Raw genomic sequence first — 22408 nt, forward strand, 5'->3', positions numbered from 1 at the left:
GATAAACATATGAGAGAAGAGACTTTCCGGAGTCGAACAAGGGTTAAGCTTTATTCAGGGTCCTGGTTACAAGTGCAGGGGGAATTCTTCCTTAGGAGGGAGCAAGGAATCTCCCAAGGAGGCAAAGATCTTACAATAAGAGATTGGAAGCAGAAGTGTAAGTGGGGAGAGAGGGGGAGGGGAGAGCGAAGAGAGGAAAAGGGAGGAGAGGCCTTCTGTCTGTCAGGGCCCCTCCGCACTAAGAGAGCCTTCAGGCTTTCCTGACCCTAATTAAGCTCTCCGGCCGCATAGTTTGCACCTGAATACCGTGCCTGTTAGATAACAATAGGTGTGCCCAGATCCGGGACAGTCTCGAGGGGGATGCTCCTCCCATCACGTTTCTCATGGGAAGAGGTGGAAATACACGAGATTGCTCGGTCTCACTCCTCGATTCCCTGGTGTTTTATGGGGGGGCCTCATGAGAACTCTAAGATTTAGAAGTTCCCACCTTTACCCGCCCGAGACTGTCCACATGGAATTGAGCTTCCATCCCCAGCAATATTCCTTTCTATTCCCATTCAATTTTCTCCAAAGATCTATCATATCTACCTTATCCAGAGTTTTATTTACCTCCATAACCTCTTTCTTGTTTATTTTGAGGTTAGATTTATCGAGTTCAGAGAGGGGGAGGTTGAGGTCCCCCACTAGTATAGTTTTGCTGTTAATTTCTTCCTTCAACTCCCCCGATCTCTCCTCTAAGAATCTGGATGCTACACCACTTGGAGCATACATGTTTAGTAATGATATTGCTTCATTGTCTATGGTGCCTTTTAGCAGGATATAGTTTCCATCCTTATCCCTTTTGATTAGATGTATTTCTGCTTTTGCTTTGTCTGAGATTAGGATTGCTACTCCTGCCTTTCTTACATGAGCTGAAGCACAATATATTTTGCTCCATCCTTTGACCTTTATCCTATGTGTATCCCCCCGTTTCAAATGTGTTTCTTGTAAGCAGCATATTGTTGGATTATGGCTTTTAATCCATTCTGCTATCCGTCTCCGTTTTATGGGAGAGTTCATTCCATTCACATTCACAGTTATGATTACAATCTGTGTATTTCCCTCCATCCTCTTTCCCACCATTTGTGCTTTTAGCTCTCCAGTCTCCCTTCCCCTCCTCAATAGTATTCACTTTTCTCCCCCTCCTCCTGCAGCCTTCCCCTCCTTCTTTTAGCCCCCCTCCCTTTTACTCCCCTTTACTCTTATTGCTTCTTTCCTCCCTTTTAGCCTCCCCCCCCTTTCTTCCCCCTTCCCCTCCTACTACCTATAGAGCTAGTTAGGATTATCTACTTAAGTTTATTGTTACCTCCTTTAAACAAATCAGATGAGAGTACCTCTCAAACAATGCTCATCTCCTTCCCCTCCTTCCCTCTACTTTAGTTTTGTACTTCTTCCTGTGATGTAATTTTCCATTTTCTGCTTCCTCCTTTTCACACCTCCTATTACAATTCCTTCTCATACTTACATCATATTTTTGACATGACATCATTTACTTTATACCCGTTCCCTCTATGTATATCCCTTTTATCATAATAGCTGCACAGTTCTCAAGATTAACCGGTAACATCTTCCCTTATAGGGAGGTAAACAGTTTGCCCTAATTGAGTAACAAATTTTTGTTTTTGTTTTTTCCCCCTTGTTTACCTTTTTATGATTCTCTTGAGACCTGCATTTGAAGATCGAATTGTCTATTGAGTTCTGGTGTTTTGGTCAGGAAGCTCTGGAAATCCCTTATTTCGTTGAATGACTTTCTCCTTGCCTGAAATGTTATGCTGAACTTTGCTGGGTAGTTGATCCTTGGTCGAAGTCCCAACTCTTTTGCCTTATGGAATTGGGTTCCAATTCTTTCGATCTTTTAATGTCGAAGCTGCAAGGTCCTGTGTGATCCTGACTGTATGTCCTTGATATTTGAATTGTTTCTTCCTGCCTGCTTATAGTATTTTCTCCTTCACTTGATAGCTCTGGATTTGGCAACGATATTTCTTGGGATTTTGAGTTTGGGATCCCTTTCGGGAGGGGAACGGTGGATTCTTTCGATGACTATTTTGCCCTCTGAATCTAGCACTTCTGGGCAGTTTTCCTTGATGATTTCCTGGAAGATATTGTCCCGACTCTTTTCTTCATCATGGGTTTCTGGCAGGCCAATAATTCTTAAATTTTCTCTCCTGGATCTATTTTCCAGGTCAGTTGTTTTTCCAATTAAACATTTTACATTTTCCTCTATCTTTTCATTCTTTAGATTTTGTTTGACTGATTCTTGCTGCCTCACTGAGTCATTAGTTTCTACTTGCCCAATTCTAATCTTTATCATATTGTTTTCTTCAGTTAACTTTTGCATCTCCTTTTCCATCTGACCAATTTTTCCCTTTAAGGAACTATTTTCTCCAGTTAATTTTTGTACTTCCTTTTCCATTTGACCAGTTTTCCCAGTTAGGTTTTGTGTTTCCTTTTCCATTTGGACAATTTTCCCAATTAGGTTTTGGGTTTCCTTTTCCATTTGATCAACTCTTCCTTTTAGGGAATTATTTTCTCCAGTTAATTTTTGAACTTCCTTTTCCATTTGTTCAATTTTCCTTTTCAAAGTGATGTTCTCATCAGTGAATTGTTTTTTTATAATTTTAAGATCATTGGCCAGTTTTTCTTCTATTTCCTTCTTCAGCTGTTCCAGGAGAGCTGCTTGTGCTAGCGAGAAGTTTATAGTCCCTTCTGAAGTTTCAGATGGAAGTACAGTCTCAGCTCTGACCTCTTTGGTGTTTGTGTTTTGGTCCTTATCCCCATAGAAAGATTCTATGGTTTTTTCACCCTTCATCTGCCTTTTCCTGTTCATGTTGTTGACTAAGTGTTGTAGCTTCTGGTTCTTTCAGTCAGAAGCTACAGAACTTTGTGTTGAGCTGATGTGTGAAAAAGCTAAAAGCAGGTTTTTGTTTTTTGTTTCCCGGATCAACCCTGGGTTTAGCTTGTTAAGTGTGTGGGAGGAGTGGTCTGGTCTCAGGAGATCTCCTCAGCTGAACTGAGGCAAAGGCAAGCTCAGGGGATGATGATCCCAGCTTCCCTATTGTCTTCCCTTTTCCCCTGGAGGGCTGAGGCACGCCTAGATGCTAATGCGTGTTCCCACCCCCTCCTGGCTCCTCTCCTGGTACTGAGGCTTGCCTGGGTCTTAGTGCGAGTTTTCTCTGCCCTGGGTCCTCTGTCCTTCCAGTTCGCCTCCACCACAGTAGGAGGAATCCCCCCTTAGCTATTTTCCTAGCCTCAGGTGTTATGAGACTATTTGCCCCCTTCTGCTGTTCCTGCTGATCCAGGATTTTTCTGGGGAAATATTTTATGGTTCTTTCATGGTCATCAGAGGGGGAGGAGAGAGCATTTACTGATCACTCTGCCATCCTGGTTCCTGGAAGTTCAAGTAGGTGACTTACCTTCAGGCTGAAGGTCTCAGGAGCTGCTGCGCTGATATCTGGTTCTCACTGGCTTGGTTCAGCTTGTCTTCCTCTCTGCTGGTTCCGCCCGCCACTCTCAGGCTTCTTGGGTCCCTTCCACTCCTCTGCACTGACCATGCTCTGCGCTGGGGGCTCACCCCCGCAGAGCAGATCCTTCTCGTGGACCTTCCAGTCTAACCTGGGCTCCGAATCCGTCACAGTCTGTCTCCCACTGGATTCTGCACCTCCAAAATTTAGTCAGATTCTCCTTTCAGAAGTATCCAAAGGAGTTTGTCCAAGAGCTTAGGTGAGTCGTTGCTCTCACTCTGCCATCTTGGCTCTGCCTGTCACCTTATTTATTTAACATATGCAAAGTACATCATGCAAAGTAACAGTCTGGACTAACCCAAAGCTGGAATTAAAGTTGTCAGGAAAAATACTAACAATCTTAGATATGCAGACAATATCACTCTGATAGTAGAAAGTGAAGAAGTCTCTTGATGAGAGTGAAAGAGGAGAGTGCAAAAACTGGCTTGAAGTTTAACAGCAAATAAAACTAAGATCTTGGCACCTGGTCCAATTACTTTCTGGCAAATAGAGGGAGAAGAAATGGGAGCAATGTCAGATTTTATATCCTTTAGCTCAAAAATCTCTGTAGATGGTGACTGCAGACATGAAATGAAGACACTTCCTTTTTGAAAAGAAAGCTATGACAAATCTGGACAGCTTATCTTGCCAACAAAGACTCATACAGTCAAAGCTAAGGCTTTTCAGTAGCAACATATGGCTGTGAGAATTGTACTATCAGGAAAATTGAGTACCACAAAATTGATGCTTTTGAGTTATGGTGCTGGACAATACTTTTGAGAGTCTTTTGGATGGCAAGAAGATCAGATCAGTCAATATTTAAAATTAGCTCAGATTGTTTACTGGAAGGTCAAATACTGAAGCTGAAGCTTAAATACTTTGACCACTTAATGAGAAGATGGGACTTACTGGATAAGACCCTGATGCTGGGAAAGACTGAAGGTGAAAGAAGTGAATGGCAGAGGATAAGATGGATGAATAGTGTTATGGAAGCAATGAGCTAGGACAGACTTCAGGAGATAATGGACAGAAGGGCCTGGCATGCTGTGGTCCACAGGGCCATGAAGAGTTGGACTTGACCGAGTAATTGAACAACAAAAATGATTGTAAGAGGCAGAGATGAGTAGAAAGGGAATTCTAGGCATGAGGGACAGCCATTACAAAGACCTGGAGCAGGGAAGAGGAACACCAAATGTAAAATGGGACCACAGAGTACATGAAGAGGATTAATATGTAGTACCTGGAAAGACAGATTAGAGGAAGGTTGTGAAAAGTCTCAGTTGCAAACAGGAGCACTGGTCCAAAAGCCATGGATGAAGCCTCTTCTAGCGTTGGGTCTTAGCTTCCTCATCTTTAAAACGTGTGAGTTGGACTAGATTGTGTTTTTAAGTGCCTTTTAGCTGACATTCTAGGAGGTCTTTAACAGAAGAAATGATACCTCACTAGTCCAGTCTTGAGTTTCAGACTGTGGTAAGGAGGGAATGCTTTTGAGGTAGAATGTGGTCCTTGTCCTTCAAGAGCATGGAGCTGAATGATGTAAAATAGAAGTTCTCAACCTTTTATATGTCATGGATCCCTTTGGAAGTCTAATGAAATATATGGATTCTTTTTAAGAATGGTGGAGTAGTTTTCCTTCTCTCTCTTCCCTCCCCTCCTTTTCTCCTCCCTCCCTCCCCTCCCCTTCCTTCCCCTACACCCTCCCCTTCGTTCCCCCTGTCCCTCTCCCCTCACTTTCCTCTCCTTTCCTTTCTTTTTTTGAAACTGAGTCTTCCCATTTTTCCCAGACTGAATGTGCAGTGGCTACTTATAGTCCTGATCCCCCTGATGATCAGTATGGAGATTTTATCTTGCTCCATTTTTCTGACCCCTGATAGTTTTCCTCATCTTAGCCTGATGGCTCTCTGCTCCTGGCAACGTATCATATTAGTCCCGACAGTGCAAACTCAATCAGCTCAGAATTCCTAAGCTTGACATTTATGTGTCTCAGGCTTCCTCCGCAGCAGAGGTGGGTACCATAACACCCAGCTCAGAATATGGACAACATGCATAAAATAAAATCTATAGAATTCCAAAGGAAAACAATTGTATTAAAATAGTTGTGAAAATTTATGGATCCCAGATTAAGAATCCTTGATTTAGAAACTGTTATATTGAGGATATTCACACTTTCATAATATATTGAGAATGGAGAGGGCAAGAGACAGAAATAATATCTGAAAATGGCAGGAAGATAAAAATATTTGATCTGCCTTGACCAGTTGACTTGGATAAATCTCCCTAGAAATCATGTTATATCTACTCACAGCTATTGTATTTGCAATAGCAAAAAATTGGAAATAACCTGCGTGTCCAGCAATTGAAAAAATGACTGAAGAGCTATAGTATATTGATGTAATATAATGCTCTGAATCTGTTAAACATACAAAACACATAAAGAAATATAGGAAGACTCATACATGTTATAGCTGAGAGAGTAGGTATTAGAGAGTGTGAGTAGCTGGTTTAGCCAACGTATTTTAGCTGCTGAGAAGCAGCACCAGTGTGTAAACTGTGTCCCAGAGTAGGTCACTTGGCAGCTTTTCTCACCATGTGGGTTCTTTCATAAACTTTAATCTGGGAAAAACTTGTCCTTGAGGAACTGGCAAATCTGCTGCTCACAGGGATGATGGAAAGGTGAAGTAGGAGGGAGGCAACCTATAAAGGGACTTGACCTTCTGTCCAAATGATTTCTGGGTGATTGCTCTAAGAGAAAGCAACATGATCACTTGGCTGCGGTTGCTCTTCCTGACAGGGAGCCTTTTTAGCCTGGGACTTGGGCTGTGGGTAATCTTTCTGCATTTCTTTAGAACAGATGTCCCTGCTGGCATTGTCTACACAGGGCGGTTCCGTGCCTTACACTGCATCTTCCTACTAGTGACAGCTTTGGTGAGTTGATCACTTTGACTATCATGTCCTGCTAAGAGTTTGGAGAAAGTGGGTTGGGTGGGAGGGGATGCTGGGGAAAGCTCATGCCACTTATTACTCGGGTGCTCTTAGGAGACATATACATATATATGTATATTTACACACACGTATATACATACACATACATGTATGTGTGTATATATATTTACTCACATGTGTACACATACACACACACATTCCAAGTCAGTGGAGAGGTTCTTCCTGTAGGAGATTGATTACTGTTCCTGGTCTACACTACAGTATCCTATCCATTGTCATTGAGATGTTTTTTATGCTCTGATGGACTGGGGCTTTGGGTATTTACTGATAGTATTTTCACAAAGGGGGTGCTTGGTCAGGGCCAGGGGCAGCCAAGTAAAATGACCTAAGCCTTGTTCTTGAGAAGTTCATGATCTAAATTGGAGGCTCCTCATCTTTGTTAAGTATGAACCACTGAGGGTCATAAATCCAGACTTGGAAGGGATCTTTGAGGTCATTTAGTCCATTTGGAGGGAATTTATCCCTTTGTCTTACAGATGGATAGGGAAGTGACATGATTTGCCCAAGGTCACCCAGGTAGTGAGTGGAGGGCCATGATTTAAACTCATGTTCCCTGACTCCACACTCAGCATGCTTCCCACTGTACCATCCCCAGCTTCCTCCTTTTTGACATAAAAACTTTCTGAGGGCCTCCTAATGACAGTATCAACTGATTGAGAAAATCCATGAGGACAGAAAGCTATTCTGAATTTGATTTTGTTTCTAAATGAATGTATGTTTTATTAACCATCACAACATCTACATGTTGTGTACTTTTGATAATCCCCTCTATATGTCATTGGCACATGCTATGCATTTGGTCTATAGCACGGATGTTTGTCTATTTATTATTCTGATATTTTATTGGCATGAAGTAAACATTAGGATGACAATGACTGGTGTGTATATGTATAAGATCAAATGAGATCATGTTTGTAAAATGCTTTGCAGATCTGAAAATTACTATGGACATGCCAGATTTTTTTTTCTTGAGGGACAGTATGGTAAAATGGAACAAAGCTCAGCTAAGTGGCACTGTGGACAATAGTGATTGGGAGAGAGCAAGATCTGAGTTTCAATCCTGCCCCAGATACTTGTGAGCTGTGTGACCCTGGGCAAATCACTTCAGTTTTCTGGGTCTCAGCTTCCTTATTTGTAAAATGAAAAGGGTTGCACTTGGCCTATCACCAGCTAGGTATTGTCCTTCACTCCCTACTCACTCGTCTCACCCAAATCCAATCTGTTGCCAAAACCTGGTGTAACATCTTCCCTTTTCTCTACTCTGAACATGGACACCACCCTGAAGGCAGCCTTCACCACCTCTGGCTTGGACTATTGCCACAGGTTGTGGTTGGGCCTGCCCTCCTTGGGTCTCTCCTCACTCCCATTCATCCTCCATTTGGCTGCCAAAGTGATATTCCTAAAGTGCAAGTCTGATCTTGTCATTTCCCTAGTAGCCTTCCATCACCTCCAGAAAAAACTACAAAATCCTGTTTGGCATTTAAAGTCCTTCATAACTTTTCTATCTAATTTTCTAGTCTTAAACATCTCCCCTCAATGGATTCTGTGGTCTAGTGATACTGGGCTCCTTGCTGCTCATTGCACTAGACTCCTCATATCCAGAGTCCTGGCATTTTCAGTGACTGTCCCCCAGGCCTTGAATCCTCTCCCTCCTCATCACTGTCTCTTAGCTTTCCTGGCTTCCTTCAAATCCCAGCTAAAATCCCAGTCCATCAATCAGACAGTCAGTAAGCATTTATTTCATTGTTTTCAAGTTTTATCGATACCTTTTGTTCTGACATTACAAAAATTTACAGATTTTCCCCAGTTCAAGAGAAAGTAAAACAGTCAAGTCAACCAATTAGCATTTATTAAGTACTTGTTGTTCAAACATTGTGCTAAGCCCTGGGAATATCAAAATCGACAGAGAGGGCTGAAAGGGAGGGAAGAAATAGTTTTTATTAAATGTTTACTATGTATCTGGCACTGTGTTAACCATTGTGGATACAAATAGAAGCAAAAAGAAATACAGTCCCTGATGTCAAGGAGCTTAAATTCTAAAAGGGAAGACAGTATGTGGATTCAGAGAAGGGGGGAAGGAGGTACCCCATATAGATGGGATGAGGCATGAGGAATGGCTGACCTGAGCACACCCCTTAATGGAAATTCTGGGAGGAGCCACACAATGAGAGGAAGAGGCATCAGCAGAAACAAAAGGGGCAGAGAGTACTTCTGATGGGGGAATTCCAGGGCTGCAACAGGTTTGGGTATGAAGAACTGCCCTACAGTTGAGGAAATCTGGGGTGTACCTTCTAGAAGCCCCTTCTGAACCCCCTTACTCCTACTAAGTACTCTTAGCCTTTCCTCTGTTGATTGTCTCCAATTATGTCTCTCTCTCTCTCTCTCTCCATACATACCTACATATACATATACACACACATATGTATATCTTGTTTATACATGGTTGTTTGCATGATCTACCCATTAGACTGTACCTACAAAGTAATGACTCTCTTTAGCTTTTCTTTGAATCATCAGAGCTTAGCGCATAGTAGGCACTTAATTAATACTTACTGACTGATTCTCAGGTCCCTTCCAGACCTAAATCTGTGTTTCTATGGGCTCTGGACTGGGAATCCAACAGATTTGTGTGACTTGTTTCAGTTTTCTTGCATGCACAATGTATTATAATAAATACTTGTCACATCTGCCTCAAAGGGTTGTAGGGAGGATTAAATGACATAATTTCTGTTTTTTAAAAAAAATATTTTCAAGTATTAAAATTCTATAGAAATAGAAAATATTATAGAAATATAGTAAGGTACAGTATAGTACAGTACAGTATAGTATAGTATAGGTGGGTCTGCAGTAACTCTGTGGCCTCCTTCTCCTTCCCTGCCCTTCTTTCCCAGGTTAGAAACTACTGGTCTAAATGATAAGGGAAGAACAAAAGCCTATCCCCTCTACCTCTTCCCAAATCTGTCTGGAAATGAAGCTCCTCCAGGAAACTTCCTCTGGATGTCTCACTGCCTCTGACTTCATCTGCTTCATTTTTATGGTTACTCTCTTTGCACTGGGGTTTACCAGTTTGTTGGGAAATTGGGCACAGTTCCATGTACTGATCTGTGTTAAGTTCAGAGCCATGGCTAGGACCTCTGAGATCCCTTCTACCTCTAAGAGGTTATAGTTTTGTTCTTGTGCTTCTGTCCATTTTGCCTTTCTAACTAGACTATGAACTTTTTGCATCTAACCAGGTAATGACCAGAACCATGGTGTCCATTTCTTTTGGAACTCTACATAGGACCAAGCCAAAAATGGTAACATGTTTGTCCCACCCATTAAAAGAAGCAGGGCATGCGTTGCTTCCAGTTACCCTAAAATAGATTTGTTTATTTATCCTTGCCTAATGGCTCCCAGACAAACCTACTGTAAGCCAGTAGATTAAGGCCTTCAAGGCTTAAACCTGCCTTTTTGTAACTTCTACCAGGCTACTTTGGAGTTCAGACAAAACCAGTATAATCCTTTCTTCTTGCTTGTTTTTGTGCATTGCACACTGCATACCCCAGAGTTAGATGTCACAGTGGATAAAGTCAAGAAGCCCTGAGGCTGTGTGATCTTGGGCAAGTCACTTAACTTCTCTGTGCCTCAGTTACCTCATTTACAAAATAAGGATATTGATAACACCTAACTCTGAGGGTTATTGTGAGAACGAAGTGAGAAAGTACTTATAAAGTGTAAAACTTACAGTAATCCATAAATGCTAGAGGAGATGATGATGAACATAGGCATCTCAAAGTCAACATGTCCAAAACAGAACTCATTATTTTTCTCAGCAAAATCACCTACCCCTCATCTGAAGTCCAAGACACTGCTGTTTTCCTAGAGTAACTAGATTAGTTACTCAGGCTTAAAACCTCAGTTTCCTCACTCTCACGCACCCCATCTATGCCATCGATTGCTAAATCATTTTGTTTCCATTTTCACATCTCTTATGTTCTTCCTTTTCCCTTCCCTTACACAGCCATCTTCTTAGTTAAGACCCTCATTACCTCTCCCCATTCCCATTCATCCTCCACCCAGATGCTAATGGAATCTCCCTAACAGACAGGTTTGACCATGTTCCCCAGCCCCCTTCTCAAGAGAATCCAGTAGTTCCCTATCACCTTTATGATGAAATGTAAAGCCATTGGGCATTCATTGCTCTTGATAACTATGCCCCTTCTAGCCTTTGCTGTCTTATTCTTTCCTTCTCTGAAGTCTCACTACAGTTCAAGTACACTGGCTTACTCTGCCCCGTCTGTCCCCCCATGCCTGGAATGTTCTCTCGTCTCACCTCTGTCTCTCAGCTTCCTTTAAGACTCAGCTCCTTAGCATATTGCTTAACACGTAGTAGGCATTTCATAAGTGCTTGTTGACTAACTGGCTTCCCCCATGACAGCCTTTCAATTACTTGAAGATGGCAATAATGTCATAGTAGAGTCTTCTCTTTTCCACCAACAGACTTTCCTACTGCCTAGGACCCACACCCGTACTCCTTGATCACCCTCCTCTGGATGATCTTGTTTGTCCAGATCTGTATTAAAATATCATGCTAATAATAACAATACTTCTACTAATGACTAGCTTTCATATAACACTTTCAGGATTGCAGAACACTATGTAAATCACAGAAACCTTGTGAGGTGGGTGCTATTGTTATCATTTTTAATTTTTACAGATGGGGAGGGAATAAGCATTTAAGAAGCACCTATTAGGGAGATTTTTTATCTTAAAGTCCTGCGATCAGATAGCTACTACCTTCCCCATTTGTACACTATGCTTTTTTTTAATGTGGCCTTTTCACGAAAAGGTGATGAGTTTTTGGAGGCTGTGACACATAGTAGACTCCCATTAAGCTTGTTGCATACCCAAACTGTGATTTTTTTCCCACACAGCTCCCACTATCCTGCTTATATGTCCCCAGGTAAGATCTCAGCTGTTCATTGATTGGCTCATCTCAGTGGGGAGTACATGGGAGTATGGAGAAATGAAGGGATAAGGGGGTGAAGGTTTTGTAATAGATCCTAAATATCCTAGGAGAAACCCTTAGGCAAATGTGCCAGGTTACCTCACTCTCTGTTGAGTGTGGAGTAGAGAGGATTCCAATTCAGGTATGACTTGTCTAGATGACTTCTCAGATCCCTTCCAACATGGAGATGCTGTGAATACAGTTAGTCAGTAAACATTTATTAAGTACCTACTATATGCCAAACACTGTGCTAAGTGCAGAGAGTACAAATATGAAGGGCTGTCCCTGCCCTCATGGCATTTACAATCTAAGGGGGAAAGACAACACATCAATGGAAGTTAAAAAGGGTGGGGAATGAGGTGAAAGGTGCCTGGTATGGGAGCATCATGGACAAGTCCAAAGCTGTGAAGTGAGTTTGTGAAATCTTCATGTTCTACTCTCTCAAAAAGACTTTCCCAAACACCTGGGGAAAATTTTTATTGTCTTCAAGTATTTAAAGAGCTGACATTTGGAAAAAGGAGGAGGGATGAGCTCGGTGAAAACTAGATATTGGTGAGGTAAAGAAAAACCTCTTTGTAATTATTGTCTTCATTGGTAATAGATTCCCCCTCTCTGGAAGTCTTCAAGTGGAGATTGGGTGAGCCCTTGTCAGGAATATGAAAAGGGGATTTTGGGTCAAGTAAAAGTTGGACTTAGTGGGCTTTGAATCTCTACCAATGCTGAAATTTTGTGAAAGACTGAGCTCTTTTTTAATCCTAGAGGCAGCTATGTGGTATAGTAGATAGTGAACTGGATCTGCAGTCAGGAAGGCCTGAGTTCAAATCCTGCCTCAGACATGATGACTTCATAAACTTCTGTCTGCCTTAGTTTCCTTATGTGTAAAATAGGGCTAATCAAAGCACCTATCTTCTAGAGTTATTGTCAGGATAAAATGAGATAAAGTTTGCAAACCTGAAGACACCAAATAAATGCTGGCTATTATTAAGTTTTGTGTCTGTGCATGGGAAAAGAAGAGGTCATCAGGAAAGGGAGGACAGTAGTGGTAGAATGAAAATAATGTTCAATATGCTCTTCAGGAGCATTTAATGTAGTTGGGGAATTTCCAGATAAGACCTAGGCAAAGCTTCTGTATCCTGCTCTGACCTCAGGGAATTGGTAGATTCTGAGAAAAAAAATGTCATTCCTCCCTTTTTTCCTTTGTCCCTACCCCTTCTGTGGAAGTTCCTTTGGAAAGTCCCTGTGTGGTCTTAACTACAGTAAAATCAAAACCATCTCCAGACCTCCAGAAGCCCCTGGTGACAAGGATTGTGAAATTCATGTCACTGGAATTGTAGAAAGTGAGCTGAATGGGGAACTGGGAGACCCAGGTTGGAATTTTTACTTGGGCACTGACTTGCTGCGTGACCTTTGACAAATCACTTAATCCCTGGTTTTTTAGTTTTGTCACTGTAAAATGGGGGTTTGGACTGGATGAGCTCCAAACTCTTTTCTAACTCCAGGTCCATCATTCTATGTGCTCTGGAAATTGTGAGATAGAATGGGTAGAATACATGAAAGAAACACGACATTTCTAGGTCTTCTAGATTAGATAAATATGCATCCTTCCTCCAGATCTCCATTGAGATCATGTAACATAAATTTGTTATCTACCCAAGGGGTTCTTTCTTTCTTTTTATCCCCAGTATTTAACACAGTGCCTGGTACATAGTAAACACTTAATAAATGCTTGTAGCCTGACTGACTCAAAGAACATTCTCAAAATGGTTTTAGTCAATAAATATACTAGTGTCTAATTTTCCATATGACTGTACTCCTCCAGACTTTGCCATCATAGCCCAGGAACCTCATTATCCTACGAGATCACTTTAGCTCTGGAACTTACACCTTGTCAGTGACCCCTACTCTTGTGGTCCCTCCCTCTGACTGAGAATGTGGCAGTGAACAACCCCACCTAGAACTTCCATTTAAGGAGGGTACCCAGCCCAGCCATCTTCTTCATTTCTCACCTGGCTGCACTGCTTTGGTCTTTGCCATCATACCCCTATGTTACATACCTCCCACCCACCACCAACCTGTGTTTCAGCTTCCTTTTAAGTATTGTCTTTTCCCATCAGATTGTAAATTTTTTTGAGGGCAATGACTGCCTTTCTAATTTTTATAGATTTTATTCTCAATGCTTAGCATAGCGCCTGGCACATAGTAGGTGATTAATAAATGTTTATTGACTGACCGCAGTAATTTGTCAATATAGCATATGCCAATATTCTGATTTCTTTACTGTGTTCAAAGTCATAAGAATTAGACAAGAGCCCACTGACATCTCAAGGGCAGAGCATGAAAATAATGCAACCAAGGATATAGGACAGTTATTTGTTGCTGAACAGAGATGGAGAAAATCACAAAACCATTCTCACTGGGTCCATTGCAAATTTGTTACTTGATCTCAGCTGACTCCTCACTATGGCAAGGTGAGATCCTTTTACATCTTCCTTATTGGCCACAATGGCTTTTCCAAAGCTTTTTATCTCTCCCCAAACCTCCTATGGCTCAACCTTTCATCCTCTTAGCTGAAAACCTTGCCCCATATTTTACTGAAAAGAATGAGCCCATCCACCGAGAGTTCTTGTTTTTTCCTCCTCATCTTACATCACTACAATGCCTTCCTCTGCTTTCTCCACCCCAGTCTCATATGAAGAAGGAGCCCTTCTCCTTGGCAAAAGGAACCCCTCTACAAGTACAAGTGACCACATTTCATTCTGGCTTCTCCAGCAGATTGCCTCCTCTGTCATTCCCACTCTCTCTTATCTTTAATTTCTCCCTGTCTAAAGGCTGCTTCCCTTCTACATATAAATATACCTATGGTTTTTCCCATATTGAAAAAAAATCTTTATTTGATACATCCATCCTCCTAGCTAGCAACTTCCTCATTTAAAAGTATTTTATTATCAACTATTAGTATTTGTTTTCAAATTGATAGCTCATCAGAAGTAGTATTTACTTCATCTTGTAATTTTATTATGTCTTCAATAGCTCCAGTCCTTCTCCTTCTAATCTCTGGTGAGATCAGTCCCTGCTAGCTTTAGAGTACCTGCAGACTTCAATCACACCCAGAGAAGAAAGCCTATGCAAAATATTCTAATGTCCCCAAACATGGATATTTTACATCTCATTCTCAAGGTTTACATTTTTAAAAAATATTTCTTTTTAGTTTTAAACATTCACTTCCATAAGATTTTAAGTTCCAAATTTTCTCCCCATCTCTGCCTCCCCCCCCCCAAGATGGCATTTAATTTGATAGAGGTTCTACATATAAATTCATATTAAACCTATTTTCACATTAGTCATGTTGTAAAAAAGAATTAGAACCAATGGGAGAAGCCACAAAAAAGGAAAAACCAAAAAAAAAAAAAATGAAAGAGAGAGCAAATAATAAATATGCTTCAATTTACATTCAGACTCCATAGTTCTTTTTCTGGATGTGGACAGTATTTTCTATTATGAGTACTGAAGTTATCTTAGACCCTTGCATTGCTAAGAAGAGGGAAGTTTATCAAAGGTAGTCATCATACAATGTGGCTGTTACTGTGTACAATATTCTCCTGGTTCCACTCACTTCACTCAACATCAGTTCATATAAGTCTTATGAGATTTTTCTGAAGTCTGCCTACTCATCATTTCTTTTTTTTTCTTTTTTTCCCAAGTTAGAAAATAGTTTAATGATCATATACTAAAACCACATGATAATGTTTAATTTTTACAAGGGAATAAAACTATTATGTCATTCTACCAATTGCTAACATTGTAAACTGAACTGTCGCATTTTACAAGTTAGAAATTTCTAGCCTATTATCAACTTCAAACCAGATCTGAAACCCTGAGGGTAGCAGTTTCGGGTTCCAACGTGAAACTTGCAAAAGAAAGTACTCTTGAGATTAATCAAGAAGATTGATCCTTAGAAGAGTTTTACCCATTGTATGCTTGTGTAACGTGGGGTCTATATGTAAGGACACTTCCTCTTTTCAGTTAACCAAGTAAAAGTTATCACCAATCACATCCTGAACTAAATGGTCCTACATTGATAGGAAACAAATCTGAAAATGGCTGCACTTCTCTACCAGGTAACTAAGCTTGAAGATTTGGGGGCAGATGTCCAATCACGATGTCCTTAAAGGACTGGGACATCTGAGCAACAAACTGCACAATGCCTCAGTAGAAGGAAGTATGGAAGTCAGTTCTTCCATTTTTAGTAGTACAGCTTAGGAAGTTCCTTGACCTAGTGAAAAATGATTTTTTTGTGCTTTGAGTTAGGAATCTGCCCCTTTGACTTCAGCCTTCGAACAGCTTCCCGCATGTGTTTAGGCTGTAGTGGTGGCAGCTCTCCCCATTTCTCACACACATCCAAAGCTTCTTCTACCACTTCCCCGACAAATACCTTAGAAATGCCTGACATAGCAATGACGACATTCTGAGATACCGAGGTGCCAGTAATAGACTGGATCAGCCGTTTAATAGCAGCTTTAGGGAATGCTGATCGACGGTACATTTCATAGCGGTTTAGTTGTTCTTCAGAAAAGGAAGAAACCAGGATTTGCATCTTCTGAATTTCATTTTCCTCTACTTTGTGCTTTTTCTCTTTCCTCTCTTTAGTTTCTATCTTCACCTTCTTGGCTGCAGGAGGAAGAAACGATTAGTCCTCCCTTCCAGTTCCTGTTAAATCTGATTCTTCCTGGCCCTCGGCGTCCTCGGCCGCAGCCTCCTTGGAGTCCCCACTCCCCTCCCAGTCCGTCTCCTCCAGGGCGGCGTCGGGCGGCCGGGCAGCTCCCGGGAAGGGCTCAAGGGTGGCGGCAGCGGTAAAGACCGCCGCCTCGTCTGACGCGGGGCCCATCGCCGCCTTCTCCGACGACCCTTCATCGGGCCCGTCCATCGCGGGCCCGGAGCCCGCGAGCAGGAGGAAAGCGCGGAACCTTCCCACCAGGCCAGGCCAGGGCCCCCAGAGCCGGGCCGGCCGCGCAAAACAGCTACTCATCATTTCTCATAGCTCAATAGTATTCCATTATGTTCCATATACTACAACTTGTTCAGCCATTCCCCAACTGATGGGCATCCCCTGAATTTCCAGTTCTTGGTCACCATAAAAAGAGCTGCTATAAATATTTTTGTACATGTAGACCCTTTTCCCATTTTTGTGATCTCTTTGGAACACAGCCCTAGAAGTGGCATTGCTGGATCAAAGCCTTTTGGGCATAGTTCCAAATTGCTTTCCAGAATGGTTGAATAAGTTCACAATTCCACCAACAATGTGTTAGGGTTCCAATTTTCCTACATCTTCTCCATCATTTATCATTTTATGTTTTCTCATGTTAGCCTATCTGATAGGTGTGGTATGGTACTTCAGAGTTGTTTTGATTTGCATTTTTCTAATCAATAGTGATTTAGAGCACTTTTTTGTATGACTACAGAAAGCTTGAATTTAGTCATCTGAAAACTGCCTGTTCACATTGTTTGTCCATTTATCAGTTGGGGAATGACTCGTATTCTTATAAATTTCACTCAGTTCTCTATGATATTTTAGAAATGAGGCCTTTATCAGAGACACTAGCTGTAAAAATTGTTTCCCAGCTTTCTGCTTCCCTTGTCATCTTGGTTGCATTGGTTTTGTTTGTGCCAAAACTTTTCATGTTAATGTAATCAAAATTATATATTTTTGCATTTCATAATGTTCTCTATCTCATTTGGTCATAAATTCTTGCCTTCTCCATAGATCTGGCAGGTAAACTATTCTGTGTACTCCTAGTTTACTTACAGCCTTTATATCTAAATTGTGTATCCATTTTGACTTGATCTTAGTATATGGCATAAGATGTTGGTCTATGCTTAGTTTCTGCCATATTATTTTCCAGTTTCCCTGGAAGTTTTTGTTAAATAGTGAGTTGTTGTCCCAGAAGCTGGAGTCTTTGGGTTTATCAAACAGTAGATTACTATAGTCATTGACTACTGTGTCCTGTGTACCTAACCTATTCCATTGATCCACCACTCTATTTCTTTGCCATTACCAAGTAGTTTTGATGATTGCTGCTTTATAATATAATTTAAGATCTAATATGGCTAGGCCACCTTCCCTTGCATTTTTTTCCATTAATTCCCTTGACATTCTGGACCTTTTGTTCTTCCAGATGAATTTTAGTATTATTTTTTTCTAGCTCTGTAAAATAATTTTTTGGTAGTTTGATTGGTATGGTAATGCATCTTGCTCATTTGCTAATTTTTTGTTTTTATTTTCTGCTCTTTTTAATCAGATTAGCTAAAATTCTATCACTTTTATTAGTCTTTTCAAAGAACTACCTTTTAGTTTTAATCATAATTTCTATGGCTTTTTTGTTCCACTTTATCTCTTTACTTCTAATTTTTAAATATCTCCTAGGTTTATTTAATTTTTAAAATTTTTGAAAAAGATTCAGTTCATTAATCTTCTCTTTCAATTTTATTGATATATATTATAAGGATATGATTCCCTCTCTTCCTCCCCCAGGACTGATATAGCTGCATCCCAGAAATTTTGGTGTCATATTTCATCATTACAATTTTCTTCTAAGTGGTTATTATTTCTGTGATTTATTTAATGACCCATTCATTATTGAAGTTTTTATTATTAAGTCTCCATTTAAATCTTGTATCTTTTATTTGTGGTTGATGAACAAATTGTGATCATGGTCTTCAGGTAGTCCAATGATTCTTAAATTATCCCTCTTCAATCTATTTTCTAGGTCTGTTGTTTTTTCTATGAGATATTTAATATTTTTTATTTTTAGACTTTTTGACATATCACTTTTTTTGTGTCTTATGTAATTGTTAGCTTCCATTTGACCAATTCTAGTTTTTAAAGAGTTATATTCTTCTTCAGTGAGATTTTTATACCTCTTTTACCATTTGGACAGTTCTGGTTCTTTTAAAACATTTTTAATCTTTTTATTTTAGACTTAAATACTAAAACTTAAATACATAAAAAGAAAAGAAAAAAGGAATATAAATGTGAATATTAAAACTTAAATATAAAATAAGAAAAGAAAAAATGTGCACAGCAGAACATAAGAGAGAATTAAAAATATATAACAATAAATTTCTATTTCTAGAAAGTCTATGTAACAAGTACTATGTGTTGTGTTGAGAGCTGGCCATTTTTTTCTTTGCTTCCTTGTAGGTTTTCTTTTGTTCCCTGCTGTACACTTTTTACTTTGTTCTTTTTTCCCCCATCCTCTTCTCCCTCCCAGAGGCTACAATTGAGCATTGATATACTTATATATAGATATATACATACACATACACATACATGCATATATAAACATATATTTTTCCCTAACAAATTCTACTCCTAATCTTTGTTTTTATGTTTGTTTGTATCTCTTATTTCCTATCCCTCCTGATTCTACTTTACTTCTGCCTGCTACCTTGCCGCCTATTACTTAATCTACCACTCCTCCAATGAACCCTCTCTTATCCTCTCATTCCCATTAATCTAAATACCCTTCTATATCACTCTTTAACCTATTTCCTCATCCTTCCCTCCAAAGAGTCCTCCCTTTTCCTCTCCCCCCTCCCTATCTCCTTAGTGTTTGATTTCTTTCTAAATTTAGTAGATTTTTATACTATTCTAGATGTATAGTTATTGTTCCCTCTTGAACTCATTCCCAATGAAAGTAGGTTTCTAGAACTAACAGCTCTCCTTCCCACTTAATTCCTTTGTGTTGGTTCTTCCTCTTGCACCTCATTTATATACATTAATTACTCTTTTTAGCTTTTCCAGAATGATTTTACTTTTTGAAGTCATACCATGATCAGGTGTCTTGTTGCTGAGTTTTGTTGGTAATATATAGAAATGCTGATGATTTATGTGGATTTATTTTATATTCTGTAACTTTCCTAAAATTATTGATGATTTCAAGAAGTTTTTACTTGATTCTCTAGAATTCTCTAAGTATACCATTATATCATCTGAAAGGTTCTTTCCTCACTGACTATTCTAATTCCTTTAATTTTTTTCTCTTATTAATATCACTGGCATTTCTAGTACAAATAGAATAATAGGGGTGATAATGGGCATCCTTGCTTTACCCGTGATCTTACTAGGAAGGCTCCATGTTTATCCCTATTACAGATAATACTTGCTGATGGTTTTAGATAGATATTACTTATCATTTTAAGAAAAGCTCCATTGATTCTTATGCTCTCTAGTGTTTTTAATAGGAACAGGTGCTGTATTTTGCCAAAAGATTTTTTCTGCAACTATTGAGATAACCGTATGATTTCTGGTGGTTTTGTTATTGATATGGACAATTATGCTGACTCTTTTTCTTATATTGAACTAGCCCTGCACTCTTGGTATAAATCCCACCTGGGTCATAGTATATGATCCTTGTGATACATTTCTGTGATCTCCTTACCAGTGTGTTATTTTAAAATTTTGGTCTATAGTCTTCTTTATCAGTTTTAGCTCTTCCTGGTTTAGGTATCAGCATCATAATTGTGTCATAAAAGGAATTTTATAGGACTTGTTTGTCTATTTTTCCAAATAGTTTATAAGTTATTGGGATTAATTGTTCTTTAAATGTTTGGTAGAATTCACTTGTGAATCCATCTGGCCCTGGAGATTTTTCCTTAGGGAGTTCATTGATGGCTTCTTCCATTTCTTTTTCTAGGATGGGTTTATTGAAGTATTCTATTTCCTTTCTGTTAATCTGGACAATTTATATTTTTGTAAATATTTATCCATTTCACTTAGATTGTCAGATTTATTTGTTTATAGTTGGGCAGAAAAATTCTTAATAATTGTTTTAAATTCCTCTTTATTTGGGGTGAATTCATCCCTTTCATTTTTGATACATGTAATTTGGTTTTCTTTCCTTTTTTAAATCAAATTAGCCAATGGCTTATCTATTTTATTCTTTTCCTTCCCTAAAACCAACTTCTAGCTTTATTTATTAGTTTGATAGTTTTCAATTTTGTTCTTCTTTTCTTTGAGTTTCAGGATTGTCAATTTGGTGTTTAATTGGATATTTTTAATTTGTTCTTTTTCTAAATTTTTTTAGTTGCACATCTAATTCATTGATCTGCTTTTCTTCTATTTTATTGATATAAGCAATTAGAGATATAAGTTTTCCCCACAGTACTGCTTTGGTTGCAACTCATAAAATTTGGTATGTTTTCTCATTGTTGTCATTCTCTTTAATAAAATTATTTATTATTTCTATGATTTTTGTTTGACCCACTCATTCTTTAGGATTAGATTATTTACATTCCAGTTAAATTTTAGTCTATTTTTCCATGGTCCTTCATTACATATAATTTTTATTGCATCATGATCTGTAAAGGATGCATTTAATATTTCTGCCATTATGCATTTGATTGTGAGATTTTTATGCCTTAATATTTGGTCAGTTTTTGTGTAGGTGGCATGTACTGCCTAGAAAAAAAGTACATTCCTTTCTAATCCCATTCAATTTTCTCCAGAGATCTATCATTTCTAACTTTATGAAATTCTATTTACCTCCTTAACTTCCTTCATGTTTATTTTTGGTTTGATTTGGAACAGTTTGATCTAGTTCTTATAGGGGACAGTTGAGGTCTGCCACTACTATAGTTTTAATGTCTATTTCATCCAGTAACTTAACTTCTCCTTTAAAAATTTAGATGCTATACTATTTTGTGCCCATATGTTTAGTATTGATATTACTTTGTTGTCTATAATAGTTTTTTTTTTAGCAAGACATAGTTTCCATTCTTTTTTCTTTTAATTAAATCTAGTTTTTTTTTGCTTCGTCTGAGATCATGATCACCATCACCGTTTTGTTTTGTTTTTTTTTGCTTCAGCTAAAGCAAAACATAGGTTCTGCTCCAGCCTTTACTCTGTGTGTTTCTCTGTGCTTCAGATATGTTTCTTGTAAATAGCATATTGTAGGATTCTTCAGCTAGGGAGGAACTGACTTCAACCTGTGGCAAATAGTCAATGGTTTCAGCATTGATTGATCACAGTCTTTTCAGAACATATGAATGTGTTCAGCTCATCTCTTCAGAATCATATCCTTATCACCAATCAGTGTGGCTCTATCAGCATTGAGTAGTTGAGATGCACCATGGATCTTTGGCCCATAAATAAACTTTAGGGCATCATAAAAACACTTTGGATTGTTGATGTCAGCATAAATTTCATCTGCCTTCTTACTGAGTAAAGAATCCTACATCTTTCTAAGCTTTGCTTGTACTTTGCTTTTGATGGAATTAAATGCTGCCTTCTTAGGGATAGATGAACTATCCTGCAAGTAAAGTTCTGTAAAGTTTTCTCTCTCTCTCTTTTTTTAATTTAGCAGCTTCTGAATTTCCCCATAATTTTTGTCAAACCAGTCTTGGTGTTTGTGAGTGTTCTGACTTAGATGAACAAATGCAGTGCTGTACACCAAATCTCTGAAAGCTGCCCACTGCTTTTCTGCTCCACTGTAGACAACTGTACGTTGGTTCAAGTTTCCCTCTAAGTTAGTGAGTGCACTAATTTTGGCCTAACAATTAACACCAGGAAAACACAGGTGCTCCGTCAGTCAGCACTATACCATCCATATGTGGAACCTAAGTTACAGCAAATGGAGAAGTTTTGAATGCTGTGGATAAGGTCACTTACCTTGGTATGGGACTTTCCAAGGATATACACATTGATAACGAGGTTGACGCATACATTGCCAGAGCTAGCTCAGTATTTGGGAGGCTCCAAAGGAAAGTATGGGACAGAAGAGGTATTTGACTGACTACCAAATTGAAGGTCTACAGAACTGCTGTGCTGACCTCATAGTTGTATGCCTGTAAAATCTGGACAGTATGCCAGTGCCATGCCAGG

At 39.3% G+C, this 22408-nt stretch overlaps 2 protein-coding genes across 2 annotated transcripts in view; one reads left to right on the forward strand and one right to left on the reverse strand.

Annotated features, from left to right (window-relative positions):
* The first annotated feature begins 6296 nt into the window (after positions 1 to 6296).
* Positions 6297 to 22408, forward strand: part of LOC140507472 (arylacetamide deacetylase-like 4) — a 38412-nt gene continuing 22300 nt past the window's right edge. The window contains exon 1 of the mRNA XM_072615551.1: positions 6297 to 6464. Within this exon, the coding sequence (XP_072471652.1) occupies positions 6297 to 6464 (168 nt within the window). The remainder of the gene's footprint in view (positions 6465 to 22408) is intronic.
* On the reverse strand, positions 15204 to 16453 carry LOC140508576 (transcription initiation factor TFIID subunit 11-like). Its single transcript, XM_072616503.1, is given in 1 exon segment — positions 15204 to 16453. A coding segment is annotated over 1 exon segment (651 nt). The 3' UTR covers positions 15204 to 15802.

The sequence above is a fragment of the Notamacropus eugenii genome, chromosome 5 (assembly GCF_028372415.1).
Source record: "Notamacropus eugenii isolate mMacEug1 chromosome 5, mMacEug1.pri_v2, whole genome shotgun sequence".
NCBI classification, from domain to species: Eukaryota; Metazoa; Chordata; class Mammalia; order Diprotodontia; family Macropodidae; genus Notamacropus; species Notamacropus eugenii.